We start from the raw sequence: 19042 nt of genomic DNA, 5'->3' as shown, positions 1-19042 counted from the left end.
CACCATGGCTCCTAGTTCCCTCCTCTCCACTGTGGCCCGTCAGTCCACCAGCTCCGCCAGGCTCCATCATCCCTTCAGCTCTGCCTTGGTCTGTCGTAGACTGCCTTGGCACTCCACTCCTCCGGCTACACCTTGTCCCTCCAACCCTCTGACTCTGTCAGGCTCCTTCTTTCCTCCAGCTCCATCTTGGTCCTCTGTTGCTCCGGCTCCACCATGGCCTTCCGTATCCCCGCCTTCACCTCGGTGGCCAGAGCCATCTGCTCCGCCTTGGCCCTCTGGATCCTCCCCATCACCCTGGCTCTTTGGATCTCCATCTCCACTTCAGAACCACCACTACCCGCTCCTCCACCATCGGTCGGCTCCCTAGACCCGTCAGCCCTTCCTATGGCTCCTCACTCCATCGGCTCCACCGTAGGCCTCCATTCTGGCTGGGATCTAGGTCCTGGCTGGCTCCTCCTGCTACCTCCTGTCTGCTCCCTGGCTCCTTCCTCCATCTCATCCACCCTGGTCTTCTGCTTGCCCTTTGCACCCACCTTGTACCCAGCCCAAACCCCCATGCACTCTCCTTTGTCTGTCCTGTTCTTGTGCTTGGCTGTCCTGGTATTTGCGGCTCTGAAGCGCCGGCCAGAATGGCAAAAGTTCAAAGATGGGGTTACTTGGATGTGAGGGATCCAGAGTGATTTTCTGAGCTCTTTTCCTCACTCTAGATGTATACAGTTCTTGAAGGGTGGGCAGGGGAGCACCAATAATCCTTTCAGCAGTCCGAACCATTCTCTGTAGTCTTCTGATGTCTGATTTTGTAGCTGAACCAAACCAGACAGTTATTGAAGTGCACAGGACAGACTCAATGACGGCTGAGTAGAACTGTTTCAGCAGCTCCTGTGGCAGGTTAAACCTCAGCTGGTGAAGGAAGTACAGCCTCTGTTGGGCCTTTTTAACAATGGAGTCAATGTGATTGTCCCACTTCAGGTCCTGAGAGATGGTGGTTCCCAAGAATCTGAATGACTCCACTGCAGCCACAGTGTTGTTCATGATGGTGAGTGGGGGGAGAGCAGGGGGGTTTCTCCTGAAGTCCACTATAATCTCCACTGTTTTGAGGGTGTTCAGCTTCAGGTTGCTAAGACTGCACCAGACAGCCAGCTCTTTAACCTCTTGTCTGTAAGCAGACTCGTCGCCATCCTAGATGACGCCAATGACTGTAGTGTTGTCTGCAAACTTCAGGACCTTGACAGAGGGGTCTTTAGATGTGCAGTCATTGGTGTAGAGTGAGAAGAGCAGTGGGGAGAGAACACATTCCTGAGGGGCACCAGTGTTGGTGGAGCAGCTGTTGGACATGAATTTCCCCAGTCTCACTGACTGTTGCCTATCTGTCAAAAAGCTTGTGATCCACTGAAAGATAGAGCTAGGAACAGAGAGCTGGGTCAGTTTGGTCTGGAGGGCTGTAGGGATGATGGTGTTGAAAGCAAATTAAAGTCCACAAACAGGATCCTCACATAAGTCCCTGTTTTGTCCAGATGTTGCAGGATGAAGTGCAATCCAATGTTGATTGCATCATCAACGGACCTGTTTGCAAACTGCAGGGGGTCCAGTAAGGGTCCAGTGATGTCCTTCAGATAAGCCAGAACCAGTTTTTCAAACAACTTCATGACAACAAACATTAGAGCCACAGGTCTGTGGTCGTCAAGTCCTGTTATCTTGGGTTTCTTTGGAACGGGGATTATGGTGGAGCATTGAAGATCTGTGAAAAGATGGGGGCCAACTGGTCAGCACAGGTTTTCAGACAGGCTGGTGTAACGCCATCTGGGCCTAGATCAGTGGTAGCAGCTTCAAAAACACTAAAATCAGTGAGGTCAAAACAAGCTAGTAAATCCTGTTCTGTTTCATCGGTCCATATCTTCACAGCCTTTACTACAGGTTTAGCAGATTTAAGTTTCTGCTTGCAGGTCAGTATAAGATGAACCAGACAATGATCAGAGAGCCTCAAAGCTGCCCGTGGAACAGAATGATATGCATCCTTTATTGTGGTGTAACAGTGATCTAGTATATTAATGTCTCTGGTGAGACATGTAACATGCCTTTCTTCATTTTGTCAGTTCACAGGAGAGATTGGCTTCATTAAAGTCCCCAAGAATGATTAAAACACAGTCCGGGTGTTGTTAATCTCTCTCTGTGATCTGATCAGCGAGTTTCTGTAAAACCAGGCTCACGTGCGCTTGCGGAGGGATGTAAACACTCACCAGAATGAACGAGTGAAACTCCCATGGCGGATAGAATGGGTTGCATTTAACAAAGAGCACTTCTAGATCTGAACAGCACATCTTCTTTAAAACAGTTACATTTGTACACCACCGTTCATTGATGTAAAAGCATGTCCCGTCACCGCGTGATTTCCCTATTGATTCTGCGTCGTGATCCGCTTTAAACAGCTGAAAGTCCGGCAGATGGAGCGCGCTGTCTGGAATGGCGTCATTCAGCCAGGTTTCCATGAAACACAGAGCAGCAGAGTTTGAGAAATCCTTATTTGTCCGAGAGAGCAGAAGGAGTTTGTCCAATTTGTTGGGTAGAGAGCGGAGATTTGCCAGATGGATGCTAGGCAACGGCGTTCGAAATCCGCGCTTCCTGAGTCTGACGAGCACGCTGGCTTGCTTTCCCTGTCTGCGTGTCCTGTAGCCTTTGATCAGTGCTGCTGCTCCGCCGAAAACAACATTCAGTATAACGTACGAATAACTGAAATCCAGAAAAAGATCTTGTGGTGTGCTCTGCCGAATGTATAGCAGTTCATCCCTGGTGAAACTGATCATGTTTGTTAAACAAAAAAACAGGAAAAACGAACAAAAACAGTACAAACACTGGAGAGCCAAGCACTGAAGCAGCCATGTGCGGCGCCATTCATTAACTGATCCTCTATAACTAATTCTTGTTAGGAATGTTGCTCCAGGATAAACAAACTAATGATCCAGAAAGCTGACCTAAAGCTGTACATTTTGTTGCGAAGACTTTGTGGGAATGCCTTAAGAAAATCAGATGACAATGCGTTGACATTTTGCATCTAGTAAGTTCTAGATTTTTGTTGCTATATTAGTCATTATTTTCCACTTATGAAGTCTCTTATGTAAGTGCCTATGTAAGTCACCCACAGTGAGCTATACTGGTCAATTCTGCATGTAGCATGTCTGCAATATGAGCCTGTCATTTTGTTTAGACTAAACAAGAACATGAGAGAAATATCTGAACTGTTTTTCAGATGAGATCTTAAAGAAATAGTTCACACAAATTTCTTCATGTTTCCACAGCAGTGTAAAAAAAACTAATGAAGAATGTTTTTTCTTGACTTTGTGGTGCTATTTTTGCAAGTCATGTTGTTGTGCTTCTCCGTTCTGTCTTTAGCTGGGATATATGTCATTAATGAGGTGATGATAAAAGAAGTGTCATGCATAGCTAATCTCAGCATTTGCATATGATGGGTCTTTACACTTCCAACCACAAGGCCTCACGGTCTGACAGAATCATGCAGTCTCAGTTATTTTAGAGTACACAAGGGTTATATCAGTCATGGACAGTTGCAATCATAAAGGGATAGTTCACCCAAAAATGAAATTTACTCATCCTCATGTCACCCAAAATCTGTTTGATGTTATTTTTTTTATTTTTTTTTTATGTTTTGAAGATTCTTTCTGTTTGTACATACAGTACACTGAAAGTAAATGAAAACCAAGGTCTGGGACAAAATTGAACAAAAAGTCACATGAGCCAAAAATAACGGGAACAGTGTAACAATTATTTTTGTTGAATGGAGACTTTTCTTCATATATTTTGTGTTGTGCAGAAGGAAGTCATAAAGGTTTGGAACAACACTGGTGTCAAATTTTTAATTTTTTTCATCAACTAAACCTTTACATTTGACTAAAACCTGGTGACCACCAGTGCGTTACACTTTACAGTACAAGAGGAAAAATTGTAAGGAACAGGGAGAGCACAGGAGATGAAAGATGATGGCAGGAGAGAAAAGGGAACACTGTGACTCATAATGTTTATGGCAGCCTGCAGTTGTGTCTGTCTCTGGAGGATTCTAAGCTGTGGTGAGATGCTAATATGTAGCAGAAAAGCTAATCTGCATTTTACCTGAGCTTGTGCAAACTTGCCATTGTTATGATCCACTGTGATCAACCAATGCAAAGTTTAAATACGTGTTTGCTAAATCAGATTTATCTCAGTAAAATTACTTAGTTAACTTAAAAAAAATATATTTAAAATGTTTATTATTTACAACATTTGATTTCCAGATTTTCACTTTATGAGCTTCATGAACTATTCTGTTCTACGATTTACATTTTGATAAAAACCTATATTAGGATGTTTAATGGCAGGTTTTGTTGGGACGGCTTAGTCCCAACCAATCTATACCATTCTGTATGCCGTTTACTACCACAACTGGTATTCTGGAATTGAGATAACAGTTGTTGTTTTTTTGTTTTTGTCTTTTTTTCAACTGCTTAAACACAAAACCTTTCCTTGTCTCACAATTTCTGAAACCTGACACTCAAATAGTAGAACCACACACCAAATCTGCAGAACCATACACTGATTAAATTTCATAAAACACTTTTGTTTTCAAAACACAACACACAGTTCTCTATGTAATACAGAAAAATCCAACAGGAATTAAAATGACACATGTGTTTGCAAATGTTAAGATATGTACAGTTTGCATTTTGTGTGTGCAATTCTTGGATTTATAAGCAGTTGAATTTTTTGAAGTCATTGATAAATCAGTTCTGAACTTTCGTTCTGCCATACACTGTCACAGTTCCTATCTCAAAAACATACTCAACCTTCACCCCATGTGACATTGTGCTTCTTGCTCTGCTCCTATCTGACAGCAGTGATGTCTGGTAGCTTTCTGCCAGCAGCGCTCACCAATAACTTTAACATTCTAGACCCTTCTCTTATACACATACAATCACCAACCAATCTGGCTTCAAAAGCGGCCACTCAACTGAGACTGCCCTGCTCTTGGTTACTGAAGCCTTATGACTGGCAAGAGCAGCTACCAAATCCTCAGTACTTGTGTTGCTGAATATGTCTGCTGCTTTTGACACAGTTAACCACCAGATTCTCCTCCCCAGCCTCAGAAAGATGGGCATCTCTGGAACCGCACTCCTGTGGTTTAAGTCCTACCTCTCAGGTAGATCCTTCAGAGTGTCTTGAGGGGTGAGGTTTCGAAGTCATAACTTCTTGCTACTGGGGTTCCTCAAGGCTCAGTGCTTGGATCACTTCTCTTCTCCATCTATATGACATCATTAGGATCTGTCATTCAGAAGCATGGCTTTTCCTATCACTGCTATGCTGATGACTCTCAACTCTACTTCTCATTCCAACCAGAATATCCGACGGTAGCTGCTCCAATTGCAGTCTGTCTGGGTGACATTTCTAGCTGGAGGAATGACCATCACCTCCATCTCAACCTTACTGTCTGTAAATTAAGTGACTTAAAATTTTAAATCCTCTTTTATTCTATTAAACTTCCTTTCATGTACTGTATTGAATCACCATAACATGACAGAGCCTTCCTCTGTCAGTGTGTGTGAGAAGCATCTGTAGGCACTTGAGGCCAAACAGTTTTAGCTCTCTCCATCTACACTCACACATTATGTAATGTGCTCTTAATATAGGTCAGGTCCGAGACAGAGAAGAGCAGTTTTTAGCACCATTTGTAATTGTCCAATATTACCCATGCAATTTGAGAGTGTTGTTTGCCAATGTTCAAAACATGCAGCTTTTGCTTTTTCAGTACATTGTAGGCCTACATACTGTATATTGTGCACAGCTGTACAAATTTTCAAAATGATAGCAAAGGGTCAAGGTTTGATTGGTAAGCATGAGCCAGTTAGCTTATGATAGATTTCATAATTGCAACTGTGGTGGAAATGTATTTTGATGAATACTGTGTATAAAACACTGTATATGTTGTAAATATTTGGTTAGTTTTGCCGGTAACCAACTGCTTCAGAAGCCTCTTAAAACCGCATAGTATCCTTAAATGTCATTACTATTTCCTAAAAATGTTGTTGACAATCATCTAAATTAGTTACATTTGTTACACTGTTTTCTCAGCAAGACACTGAACATCAGATAAAAGCTAAAAATAAATAGTGACAACTGTAATATTGATTGATTGTTTGATTTTTTTTCACTATATATTACAAGTCAGTGAGCCAGTTTGAGGGTAATAGTATACCCTAATACATAACTAGAGCATAAAGTCTCATGTGTACCGCTTCGTTTGTGAGCACTGGCTCATGTGAGGTCATTTTTGTTGTCGGCCTCTATCTAAACACTTTCATCTCGTCTTCTCACCAGGCTAAAGTTACATCAGTAATTAGTATGTCTCATCTCCTCTACCTGCCTTCCACAACCAGCTCAATTTCACTCCCAGCAAGTCACTCGCAAGTTTGACCTCTGTGTGTGTGGGTACAATGGCAGCATGCCACTGATAAGAAAAATACAAGTCCCTGTCCACTGTCCATATGCAGTGAGTTATTGTATAACTGAATCTGAACTTTATATCAACATGCACAAGGTCATATTAGTTATCAAAATAACTGGTCTAAAAAAATAAAATACTGGCAAAACATCTACTGTGAATGTATGGTTGAGAGTTGTGTGTCTCCTGATGTTTCCTGATTTCTGGTTCTTTTCTGTCTAGCTGTTAAGTAAATTGCAACTGATGCTTTGTGTAGCTTTGTTTTGAATCTTTATCTCACCATCCTTCTTTGACAATATATATCACCATATATCTAATGTTAACTATCATGTTAATCTGACACATCTAAACAAATGACAATTGATAAAGCTTACCTTGAATTGAGCTTAACTTGAATTGAATGTCCTCTCTTCTTTACTCTCAAACCCCAAACAAGAATTTTTTGTCAGGTTTTACCGTATTGTAGTATTGTATTGTAGACTGTTCTCACTAGAGTTACAAATACTGTGATCGTATTTGTATCTTTCTATTAGTATTACTTGACCTTAGAGCTGCATTTGACACTATCGACTTTTCACAAGTTATTTTTTTTTGCATGTTTATGAAAATTGCTGAAATGTTTATGTAAAACACAGACAGTAGCTCGTATGTCACACACAGATCACGAACACACAGAATCATTCAGTGTTCTGTGATCTCTCAATAAAATAGCTTAGAAACTGAAAAGTTCAAGCATATATTTTTTAATAACTAAATCCCACAGCTTCACTACTAATACTGTAGAGAGACACTGCCAGGTAGAATTCATAGACTGTATAAAAACATGGACGTAGTGTCCTTGACGTCAGCCTTAGGTTTCTGCAATGCGTTTTTGAAGCTTAAAGTGGGTCGAGGCGGCCACCCTCATCTTGGGAGCACTTCATCGCGTGTCACTCCCAGATAATCGAAAATGGGCAAAGAGGCGGGAGCTGGTTGCTGAAACCATGCCCAACTAGCTCGACGGTGGTGACGAAAAGGCAATCCACCTGTCACTTAAGTCGCCACGCCCTAAATTATGCAGAAATTTAAGGCTTAATATAATTTAAATAGATGAGTTATTAAAAAAAAATCAGGGCAAAATGAGCTATATAGGTTCAGGTAACCTGCATATATGATATAAATCTTTTTTTTTTTACCAGGCTGTAAACTTGTTTTTTCTGCGGTAAAGCAGCCAGCCTCTAGCAGCCAGTCAATGAATTACAGTTTAAGTCACTTCCGTGTTGGCTTCACGAGAGAGAGAGCGGGAGGTTGCCGCTTGGTAGAATTACGCAATTGTTCTCACTAATGCGTTCATATGAATGTAATCTTTACTGTGCTACTTTATCTGTATCTGATTAAGAACGAGTAGAAATCTGTGAGAAATATAACGGCCCAAAGACAAAAGAACTGATAAAAATGAGCTGTTATAGGAACAATAGCCATGTGGGCAGTGCTGTGTCATATGCCACAGCTGTGCACAAGAGGTTTTTCACAGCTCCACACTTATTTGTTCATTAATGACATCATCAGCGACTAATCAACTTCGACTCGACTTTTATGTGATGACTCAAAAAAATCAGAAGTTGTTCAACCCCTACTGCCAGCATCCAAGTAGAACATACAACATTCAAAAAGACTCCAAATGATCCTAAGGTTCATATCTCATCTTCTCCTAAATACAAATTTCATGGATCTTTGACTGGTCTGAGAGGTCAAAAGGTAAGAAAACTAAAAGCTTTGAACCTTGCAGGAAAGTTCAGTTGCTCTCTGAATGAATATGACCTGATGAATCCAAGTGAAAACAGGACACCAGATTCACACATCTTCACATGACTTAGCCAGCACTGACTATGAAAAAAAAAAAGTCTTGAACTTTTACACTATTTGAATCTCTCATCAGACACAGTAAGACATTTTAGCACATATTGCTGCCATTGTGGGATTACAAATTTAAGAATCTGTTTAAAATATGCTGATCCTGTGTTCTGACATAGCATCACATGAAAAACTAAGATGAAGTACATTGTATTTAGTGTTTAAGGTAAATATGATGACATCAGACAAATTATTCTCTTAAGCAAAGTTTGTAGCAAGAAGTTCCTGTCAGTTCCTGTTCTCTTATTGTTAGTCAAATGAACCAGATTACTGAGACTATCACATTTTGTTTGTAATGGCTCTTGGTGCCTCTGTCCCAGTCTTTGAATAGTTATGCTGAATGGATTAGGACTGGTGAAACGGGAAAAGTTGCTATACCTGAATACTTCATTTGCATGCTTTGTTAAGGTCGTCACCCATGTGCTTTTTCTCCATTTCTAAGCACTGGCCCGTAAATGTATATAAATAACAATGTATCACTGCCTTAGTTAGACTTTTGATGACTGCAGTGGCATGCAGCGCATTCTCAATAAAGAGTCCTGCTGAAGAAACCCCAGAGTCTCCTGGTCTTCGCTTCTGAGTTTCCAACACCCCTCAGTAGATCCAGAGTGATAACATAAACACAGGCCATGGAAAATGAAACCTGATGGGTTATTGAAGGCTATGTGTGTCCAAGTGTAGAGGTATTTTTGGTGGACTTTATGCTTCTTCATGGAATTTAACCAATTAAAAGCTGTAATTGGAACCACGTGTAAAAACACAAGTTTCAATGTTTAATGTAACATAATTAAAAGTTTTATCTTACAAGGTTGTGACCTAACATGTTTGTTGTCTGGCCCAGATGAGCTCTGATAACAGTATTTGGATACTGTAGGCTGAGACGAGTGGAGTTCCACTGCTTGAATCAAAGCCAGCCCATTGAATCAATCAATCAATCAGTCAATCAATTAATCCACTAGTTGTTGTCAGGTTAGATTAAGTAAGGGGGAGCTTTGAGGACAAAGCCCATTCACAAGGGTTTGGTTTCACAAAGATCTGCTCACTGATTTCCACCTGAACAATGGAGAAATGATTGAACAGACTGGTGCCATTACGCAACAGGCCTTACGAGTGGGCTGCCAGAGGGAAGGGTAGCGAAGTGAAAGAGAGGATGACCCAGTGAACGGGTGCCTGGTAATGTGTGGGAAGAAGGTCTGTGGAAAGATTTTTTTCAAATTAAGTGTATGCTTTTGGATGCAATATGGATGCATCCTGTCACAAAGGTCATTACAGTGCTTTCTCTGGAACTGTGATTTCACAAGTATAGCTGCCCATGAATTTGTGCTTCTCCTGCTGTGCTTCCCCATGTGCGAGCATATGTCGACATAAAAGATGTCTTATTTTTAGTGTAGTCTACAATAACTCCCAGAATGCCTGTGGTAAAGAGCACAGCAGCTTTCAGTCAGTGCGTTTGCTTTAGGATGTGGGTCTCTGGCCATATGTGCGCAAACGTACTCGCTTGATCTCCCCTGTAGGCGTGCAGGCCCCAGTTTTGTTGTGCTGTGACTGAATCACTAGCTCTTCACTCCCTCTTCCCTATTCTGCCTACCTCTCTTTCTTTTTTTCACTCTCAATTTTATTCTCTCTCTCTCTCTCTCTCTCTCTCTCTCTCTCTCTCTCTCTCTCTCTCTCTCACCCCGTCTCTTCAGGTCTGTATATTTTTCCCTGCTTCTCTCCTCCCACACCAACCTTACATGCACTGAGCTCAAGGCTCTGCCAAACCGTCTTGCTTCTCAAGCCATGTGCATGCATAAAACTCGCTGTGTATTAAAGATAAAAAAAATCTTTAATACACAATGGTTATTAAATTTCAAAATAACAAGTCGACGGTTATTAGTATTTGCAATTTCCCATTGCTTATGGGGTGGGGAAATTGTGGCCTAATGGTTAGAGTGTTAGAATTGCAATCCAAGGGTTGTGAGTTCGAGTCTTGGGCTGGCAGGAATTGTAGGTGGGGGGAGTGAATGTACAGCACTCTCTCCACCTTCAATACCATGACTGAGGTGCCCTTGAGCAAGGAACCGAAACCCAACTGCTCCCTGGGTGCCGCAGCATAAATGGCTGCCCACTGCTCCAGGTGTGTGCTCACGGTGTGTGTGTTCACTGCTGTGTGTGTGTGCACTTTGGATGGGTTAAACGCAGAGCACGAATTCCGAGTATGGGTCACCATACTTGGCTGTATGTCACGTCACTTATGATGCTTTAATATAATAAATAACTATATTAAGATATAATAATGCCAAATGTCTAATTTTGGATGCAACTTCAAAAATCCCTGAGAAGTTCCTTTTCCAGCCTTGTTTTTTCTTAGGGTTTGTGGCAAATATTAAATACAAAACAAATTCCTTTAGAATTAATATTGTACTGATATTCAACTTACTAAACTTTTTATAATAGCTTTTAAATTATATATATATATAAAAACATGAGTATTGGCTGATTTGACTAAAGCCTAATAGTCATTTTAATTAATTATGTGTATTTTTTTTTTCCGAAGAAGAAGACCTTTTAATTGTTGTAAACCCATTTCCAGTTTCATGTACTTTGGTGAGATGTTGAACTGGATTGGAAATGGAACAGAAATAACAAGTCCTTGGTGAGGCAAGATTTTAATTAGATTTATTTATCAATGTGAAGCCTAGAAGTGTCTCATTTATCCTAAAGACTGAGTTGAAATGTATTTTGAAAAACATTCTTTAAAAACTGTAAAAACTGTAAAAAAAAAAAAAAAAAAAAAAACTTGAGAAAATGGTCATAATCATGTCATAGAATACACCTTATCAGCCCTTTAAGAGTCAACACATATTCAAATTAAAAAAGGAAATAAAAGCTTTTCCCAGCATTTGCATGAATCATGTCAGAGCAACGTAAGCCCAGAGCTGCCTGCATGCATAATATCAAAGTGCTTTAGTTTAATTTATGGCATAACACTCATATGATAAGCCCAAAATGAAAACCAGGCCCTTAAAAAATAAAAAATACAGAATGTACACAAATACATTTCAATGCATTTGTTTATATTAAACTCTTTCCTCTTCAAAAGAAAAAAAAATATGGTAACATTAGAAGCCAAGATGAAAATAGACATGATAATCCCACACGTGATAATGATTCAGAACCCTGGTTATTAGATGTCTTGTTATTTTACAGATATAGAGAATTTTCTGTAACATAATATATTGGCAATTTTGTTTTAGCATTTAAATGTTTGTTTGCATCTTTAGAACATACATAAATTACCTTTACATCTATTTTTGGTCCACTGTTTTGTATGGTATTCTATTCAATTCATATAAAACTGAATTTCTCAAACTAGTCATAATAAATAAACATCACTCTGGCATATTTTTCTTTTATACAGAACTGTATAAACACATTGTAAAAATATATTTTCTTAAAGATCTTCCTTAATCTCAGATATTTATTTAGCTGGCAAAGCACCACAATTGTGATGTTTATTATTTAAGTGAATATCATAAATACCATACAGAACGACTTAAAGGGTTGAAAAATGCTGGTTAAGATGCTGTCCTGCAAATATACAAACATCCTTAACATTTTTAGATTCTTTATTTCACCTTTCACTCTTTTAGTCACCTTCGTTGCAAAACCTATAAATACATAAATTCTCATTTAAAATGCATTAGGTTTTGATAGACAACATTTACAGTCAAATGAAAGGTTCATTTTAGATCTCGACTCACATTGTTATGGATATTAAAAGTAATGGCAGTTATACCAGTTACAGTCCCTGATGCAGACCTGTGCATATTATATAGCACTATTAGCACTTGTGCTTAGCATCACTTTTTAAACTTTGTTCAATGTAATTATCATTTTATGGACTCTTATTTTGAAATAAATGGTTTCTCTTCCATTGCATACTCATTACCCCACCAAACCCCCTCCCACACTCCCACAATTTCAGAGGATATGAAATTTGCATTCACAAGCATGACCACACTGAGGTAGATCCAAAGAAACCAAGGAACAAAACGAAGCCATTACAAAAGAATACATGAAGAAAAAAAAAAAAAGAAAAAAAAAAAAACACTGCATGTCTCACATTTCTTTGTAAAGCAATGCCTGATTCAGTGAGATTAACTTCTATTGTATGTACAAGGATGCTGAGGGACCGTTTCCTGAAATTCAATCCCAGTGGTCCTGGAATATCCCTCGACACATCATGTGTGATTAGAGATGCAAATGTTTTACAGTAACTATTGCATGTTGAGACACTCTATGCCAGTTAGAGGACTGAAGGCACTATTCAATTATTCATTTAATTAAGTATTAAATATTAAATTGTAATGTATTAAGTATAATATATAATAACTACAATTATTTAATATAGATAAAGAGATATTATGAATAATTAAGAACTGAATATGTACATTTAAAAAGCTTTAACAAATAAAGTCATACTTTTAAAATGTAATATACTGTCAGGAACTGACTTGAAATACTTTGTATTTAAAGATATTAAAGAAAGTTGTGCTTTTATTGGGCAAGGGTTGTCGGCTTGGTGTGATGAAGTTTGTATTTATGTCATGTATTAATTAAAGCGGGATACATAGTACCATATCAAACAGACCTCAACATTTCATAAAACATGCCATGATCTGCATAATTAGTCAACATTCAGTTTGTATATGGTTTACAATAACCTACAATGAGCAAATAAATAAATGGTCAACATATGGGACAAGAAAGTATTGGTTCTTCACGCTGATCTTATTTTTGCAAAGTCACTGAATAACTGATAATTTTTGGGATAAGGTGCATTGCAAAATGAAAAATACTCTCATATGCAAGTACTCTAACCCAAGTACATATAATAGTTATTCTGTCTTTTAATTATTCAATATTTGGTATTCATAGGCAGATTTTAGACTACCATTCTCCAGACAGAATCAAAGCAACTCTCGTGGACTTGAGAGAACATACACAATGAAACTAACACATTATCAGAGGCCTTGTTAAAGCACTCTGATATATGAAAAGAGTACACTATATACAGCCGGGGGACACTGGAAATCTATACATCCGTGAGACGCTTCCCCTTATTTACACAATTCTGATTCACAACTGTGCAGTTCCCAGTTCGCAGGTTTGCCTCGCGAAAATTATCAATGCTGTTATTTAGGTTGTCGTCAATCTCCATGTATTCTGACTTGCTGACAACAGATGAGCTGCGACGACTGGAGTTAGAATCAGACGCGATGTTCGGATCGCTCACCGTGAGGAGCTGTGCCTGTTCATCACCTTCGGTTTCTCTGTGATAGAAATAGTTAAAGTTGGACACAATCACAGGCACTGGAAGCGCGATAGTTAGCACTCCAGCAATGGCACATAGAGAGCCTACTATCTTGCCCCCAATAGTAATGGGGTACATGTCTCCATACCCCACGGTTGTCATCGAAACCACTGCCCACCAAAAGGCATCTGGGATACTTGTGAAGAAGGAATCCTTTTCCTCAGCCTCAGCGAAAAACACTGCACTGGAAAACAAGATGACGCCAATGAAAAGAAAAAAGATGAGAAGACCCAGCTCACGCATGCTGGCTTTCAAAGTCTGGCCCAAGATCTGAAGCCCCTTAGAGTGTCTGGACAGCTTAAATATCCGAAACACCCTGACCAAGCGGATAACTCTGAGAATGGCCAGAGATGTGGCCTGCTCTCCTCCACCCTTTGCCTCCTTTCCACCCTCGGGGTCCTCCGCCATCTCTGTTCCAAGCGTTATGAAATATGGAATGATGGACACCACATCGATCGTGTTCATCATGTTTTTGAAGAAGGCAGGTTTACTTGGGCAAGCGAAGAAATGGACAATCAACTCAAAAGTAAACCAGATGATACAGAGTGTCTCCACAACAAAAAATGGATCAGTAAGAATATTTGGTTTGAAGTAGAATGTGCTGTTGCCTATCACCTGGAGCCGTCCGCGTGGATCCTCCTTCAACTCTGGTAAAGTCTCCAAGCAAAATATCACAATAGAAATGAGAATAACCATGACGGACACTATCGCGATTCCTCTAGCGGGGCCTGAGCTCTCGGGATACTCGAATAGCAGCCAAATCTGTCTCTGAAACTCGTTCTCCGGCAGGGGCCGCTCTTCCTCACGAATAAAGCCCTCATCCTCTCGAAATTTTTCCATAGCTTCTTCTCCAAGTTCATAGAACTTAATTTCCTCTGAGAACATATCCAAAGGTACATTGACGGGTCTTCTTAACCTTCCCCCTGACTGGTAGTAGTAGAGGATTGCATCAAAGCTCGGACGGTTTCTGTCAAAGAAGTACTCGTTCCTTAAAGGGTCAAAGTAGCGCATCCTTTTCTTGGGGTTTCCCAGTAGTGTGTCAGGGAACTGGTGGAGCGTCTTCAGTTGTGTCTCAAAACGCAGCCCTGAGATGTTGATAACAACTCGTTCGCAGCACTCGGGGGAATACTGTGAGTCCTGTGGTTGCCCCTGCAGAGTGGAGGATGTCTCGTCCATGTTATCTCCAGCAACCACCACAGTCATCCTGGAGATCAAACTCACAGTACTGGATGGCAGTGGATATTCAGGTGGGTTGAGTACACATCCAACACCCTGCAGCTTCAAAAGTCAATGACCCAACAAGACATCCAGCCTCATGGTCCACCAAACGTCGACCCTCTCCATGTCCAGTGGAGCACTGCGCCTACTTTGTGTCCTCACCTAGACATCCAGAAAAAAGGGGAGCAATGAGATACCTCAGATATTATGAGGGAAAAGAAATATGTCCTACCTACACAAACACACAAATCAACAGGGATGTAATAAGACATGCAATTTCTATTGGAACCAAGGATCCTTATATATATTTTGAATCACATTGCTTTTGGAATTCACAAACCAAAATTAGGTCTTTAAGAACAAAAAGTTCCCAACAGAACTATTACAATTGCCAGTAAGATGAAACCAGATTTTAAACTCCATTGATATGTGAATGTCTACAGTGCCTTTGCACTGTGAATTTCTAGTCTGCTAGCAACCTATTCCAGTACATTTGTAACCTTCATATTAAGATTGCACAATGATCTCAAATAGACTTCTATGGATCGAATAAGAGTGAAATGAATTTGAATAGGGCGTGCCTTTCAATTATATTGATAAGCTTTGAAAGCAGTCAGAACATATCTTCTTGTAAGCCAGCTAGTGAATATATGCTCTTAGTATATCTGTTAAAACATAAATGCCACTGGCTGAGGTTCTATTGTATCTTGATTGTGCAGTATAATTGTTCTAGCTCTCAGCAGATATCAAGACACTATTTGCCAATATGAACATGCATTTAGAATGCAAATAATTAGAGTGAAACCAAATGATGGCTATGGGGATGTTATAAAATGATTGTCTTTGTACTTACGTGGGCAGTCAGATTGAGGAGCAGTGCAGGAAAGATCTGTGCAAAATATCTTGTGTGTTATTAAGATAGATCTCACATAACAGCCTCACATTCATACAGCAAGAATATAATACATCCTTGATAAGCATCCTACTGCCTTCAGACCACAGCAAACTTGCAGTGTTCCTCAAACCCGTGCAGCAGAACAGCAGAGACACAAACAGAGACAGAAAGGGAGGGTGAGAGAGAGAGTGGGTGGGTGAGTGGGTGAGTGAGTGAGTGAGTGGATGTGTAATGCGCAATGCAGACAGACTCCAGCATGTTGCCAAATGTCCTTTTCCACACATCTGATGGGAGACACTACAGCTGAAGGAGATATTCTTGTTTCATTTTTCTATCATCAGTGTGTCTTTTTGTTCACATTTTGCCCTAAAACAGATTAGCGTGTATATCCTAATAAAACTAATATTATAATGTACTAATTTGCATGCAACCCTGAAACATATGGTTACACTTTTGGTATTTTCTTTAGAGTAAAAATATCCATTTTATTTACAAATCCTCTAGCAACATTTTTACAGAATATATTGTAAAAAATGTTTTGCCAAGTTGCTATAAATAGTGTTCTATGTGGTAAAATCTAAATAAACGATCTTTATAACAATGCTATGCTATGATTAAATCAATTTGATGTCTTTTGATCCACCAACAAAGGTACAGATGAACTACAAAGAACAACTGCACTTAAATTTGTAATCTGTGACCTTGGCTTTGCTAGTAACATGAGGTACTTATTTTGCCCATATCTGCATGCAAATTCTGCAATAAATTTAGGTCTATTTTTGCTTGGCTTCTCTTGACCTTGATCTGTTTCTCCAGCTGAGATATTTAAATTATACTGAAGATAATAGACTTGAGGGTTTGTTTTCTGTAGAAGGTTACATTAAGATGCCCTTTCGTAGAAAACAGACTTTTATTTATGGTTATGCTGTATCTGTTTGGTTGAAGCATCACTGAGATGTACAGTACAGTGTAAAGTGTGTAGCTCTATGAATATCATCCAGTCCTGCGCAGACAGAGCAATTGCTTTCAGCACGAGAGATCAACACATTTATCCATGGCAACCAGGAGTTGGTAAAAGAATGAGAAGAGGAGGAGGGAAAACAGGTCTACACTCTGCTGCTATCACTACTGAACACAAACCTCACAGATATAGGATAAAACAAAATTTAACTTGTTCAGTTCAGTAATTTCTATTGATATCATTTGTTATTATGAGACTGTATTATGTATAGATAAGATTATAATTTTTTTTACATTTTACTTTTTTTCTGGAGGGGGTGGGGGGGGGGGGGGTTCTTGTGTTGAAATATTTGACTTGTCCACAAAAATTTATTAATCTTCAAAAAAAAAATTCTCAAGAGCAATTTGCTATCCGTCAGGCAGGTAACATTTTTGTTATTATAGTGAACTCATTGAAAAATGCATTGGCATCATCTGTATTAAAGAGAAAATAATCACTTCATCCAATGTTTAAGTGAAAAAAATAGAATTGACAGCCTTGGAGTTCCACAACTATTGACTTTGTTCTCGCTCACTGGACATGTGTGTGTGATGCAGGATTGCCAGGTTTTCCTAACAAAACACGCCCAGTTGCTACTCAAAACTAGCTTAAAACTAGCCCAATCGTGTTTCAAGTGTGGTTTGTTCCAGGTGGTAAAAACACGTTTTTCAGCAGGGTTCCTCCAGTAAAATTTGCGTGCGTTATTAGGGTCACTTCAACCCACGGACATGAAAAAGGCAAGAGTGCTAAAGTTACCCAATTCTTGGCAACACTGACACTGTGTCTACACAGGACGCAAGTGGGACGGCGCGACAATATACTATAGAACTCATTATGAGCAGTGATGCTGTCTATACTGGATGCGGCGTGATATGACATGATAAATCCCTGACAGAAAACTGCTGCTGCATTATTTTTATGATGTATTGACACAAATTTCAAATGATTTTCAATGGTTACTTTGTCGTGTCCAGTGTACTAGACAGACTTTAGCTGTTGCGGTGTGGCACAGTGCCACAACTGTTGCGTCTGGTGTAGACACTGTGTTAGTTAACGTAAAAGAGGAAAGCAGGCATTTAGGCAAAATTATTTAAATTATAATATGTTATTTACAATACACAAAGTGGTTTTTAATCATATTTTTAGGGGGGACAATCCCCCAATTTCTGCCTATGGATGTAAGTGCATCATATAATTTATATAATTTTTCAATCAAATCTGTATTAAATGTATATATTTATATAAATATACATTTATATAAATAAACATTTAAATTTATATGAAATATATATATATATATATATATATATATATGTAACAATATACAAACATCACAATCGCGAGAAGAAGGAGGCGGGAACCAGCGGACACTTAAATAAAACTTTAATAATAAAATAAACACAACAGCATGACAGCCCCTCGCGGACGACTGCCGTGCACAAACAAAAGCCAAACACAAAATAAAACCCAGGCCTGGTCCTCTCTCGTCCTTCACTGTCGTCGCTCCTCTTTTGTATCCTTCCAATCTCTTCCGTGGGACTCGAGACTGGTGAGTGGAGCAGGTGTCGCTAATTTCCAAATCACTCCACTGGCCGCGCTCCGTTCCCACGGCTCTTGGCGCCGCCCCACTAGTCACATACCGCCCACTCTATAAAATATAGAAAAACTCTGGAAGTATTCCTGAGCCCATGTTGTGATTTCCATTACAGTAGCATTCCTGTATGTGATGCAGTGCCATCTAAGGGCACGAAGATCATGGGCATCCAGTATGGTTTTGCGGCCTTGACCCTTACGCACAGAGATTGTTCCAGATTCTCTGAATCTTTGGATGATATTATGCACTTCAAACCCTTTGTAATTTTTCTCTGAGAAACTCCTTTCTGATATTGCTCCACTTTTTTTGCAGTTAAATATGGAACATCCATTATATTGCTTTGGAACAGGCTGTATTGTAAAAAGCACTTTCACAAAGGTCACACTTCTTTAAATAATACCACACCACAAAACTCATTCCTCTTTTATCTGACATGCTTCCATAAAGAATCATAAATATATTATCGTGTTACATGACCTTTCATGAAGTACAACATGTTTTTACAGGGTTCAACCTGATACTCTAAATCCTATTTTGTCTGTGCTAAAGCTACTGATGTGGACTCTGCTTTTTGCCTAGCAACAGTCGCTAGTGTACTACAC

The 19042-nt window shown here is 39.6% G+C and overlaps 2 protein-coding genes across 2 annotated transcripts in view; both read right to left on the bottom strand.

Moving 5' to 3' along the window:
• Positions 1 to 19042, bottom strand: part of LOC132106315 (uncharacterized) — a 329308-nt gene that overhangs the window by 210349 nt on the left and 99917 nt on the right. The window lies entirely within an intron of this gene.
• Positions 13208 to 15999, bottom strand: LOC132105959 (potassium voltage-gated channel subfamily A member 1-like). Its single transcript, XM_059511536.1, has 2 exons — positions 15805 to 15999; positions 13208 to 15113 (listed from the first exon to the last, which is right to left on the bottom strand). The coding sequence occupies exon 2, from the start codon at positions 14934 to 14936 to the stop codon at positions 13455 to 13457; it is 1482 nt and encodes a 493-aa protein (XP_059367519.1). The 5' UTR covers positions 14937 to 15113; positions 15805 to 15999; the 3' UTR covers positions 13208 to 13454.

This window comes from Carassius carassius, chromosome 26, assembly GCF_963082965.1.
Source record: "Carassius carassius chromosome 26, fCarCar2.1, whole genome shotgun sequence".
NCBI lineage: Eukaryota > Metazoa > Chordata > Actinopteri > Cypriniformes > Cyprinidae > Carassius > Carassius carassius.
The sequence above is the reverse complement of the archived record's forward strand: the minus strand, read 5'-3'. Positions and strand labels throughout refer to the sequence as shown.

Coding starts and splice junctions, on each gene's coding strand:
- LOC132105959 (XM_059511536.1), bottom strand. CDS start 14,936: ATGACTGTGGTGGTTGCTGGAGATAACATGGACGAGACATCCTCCACT.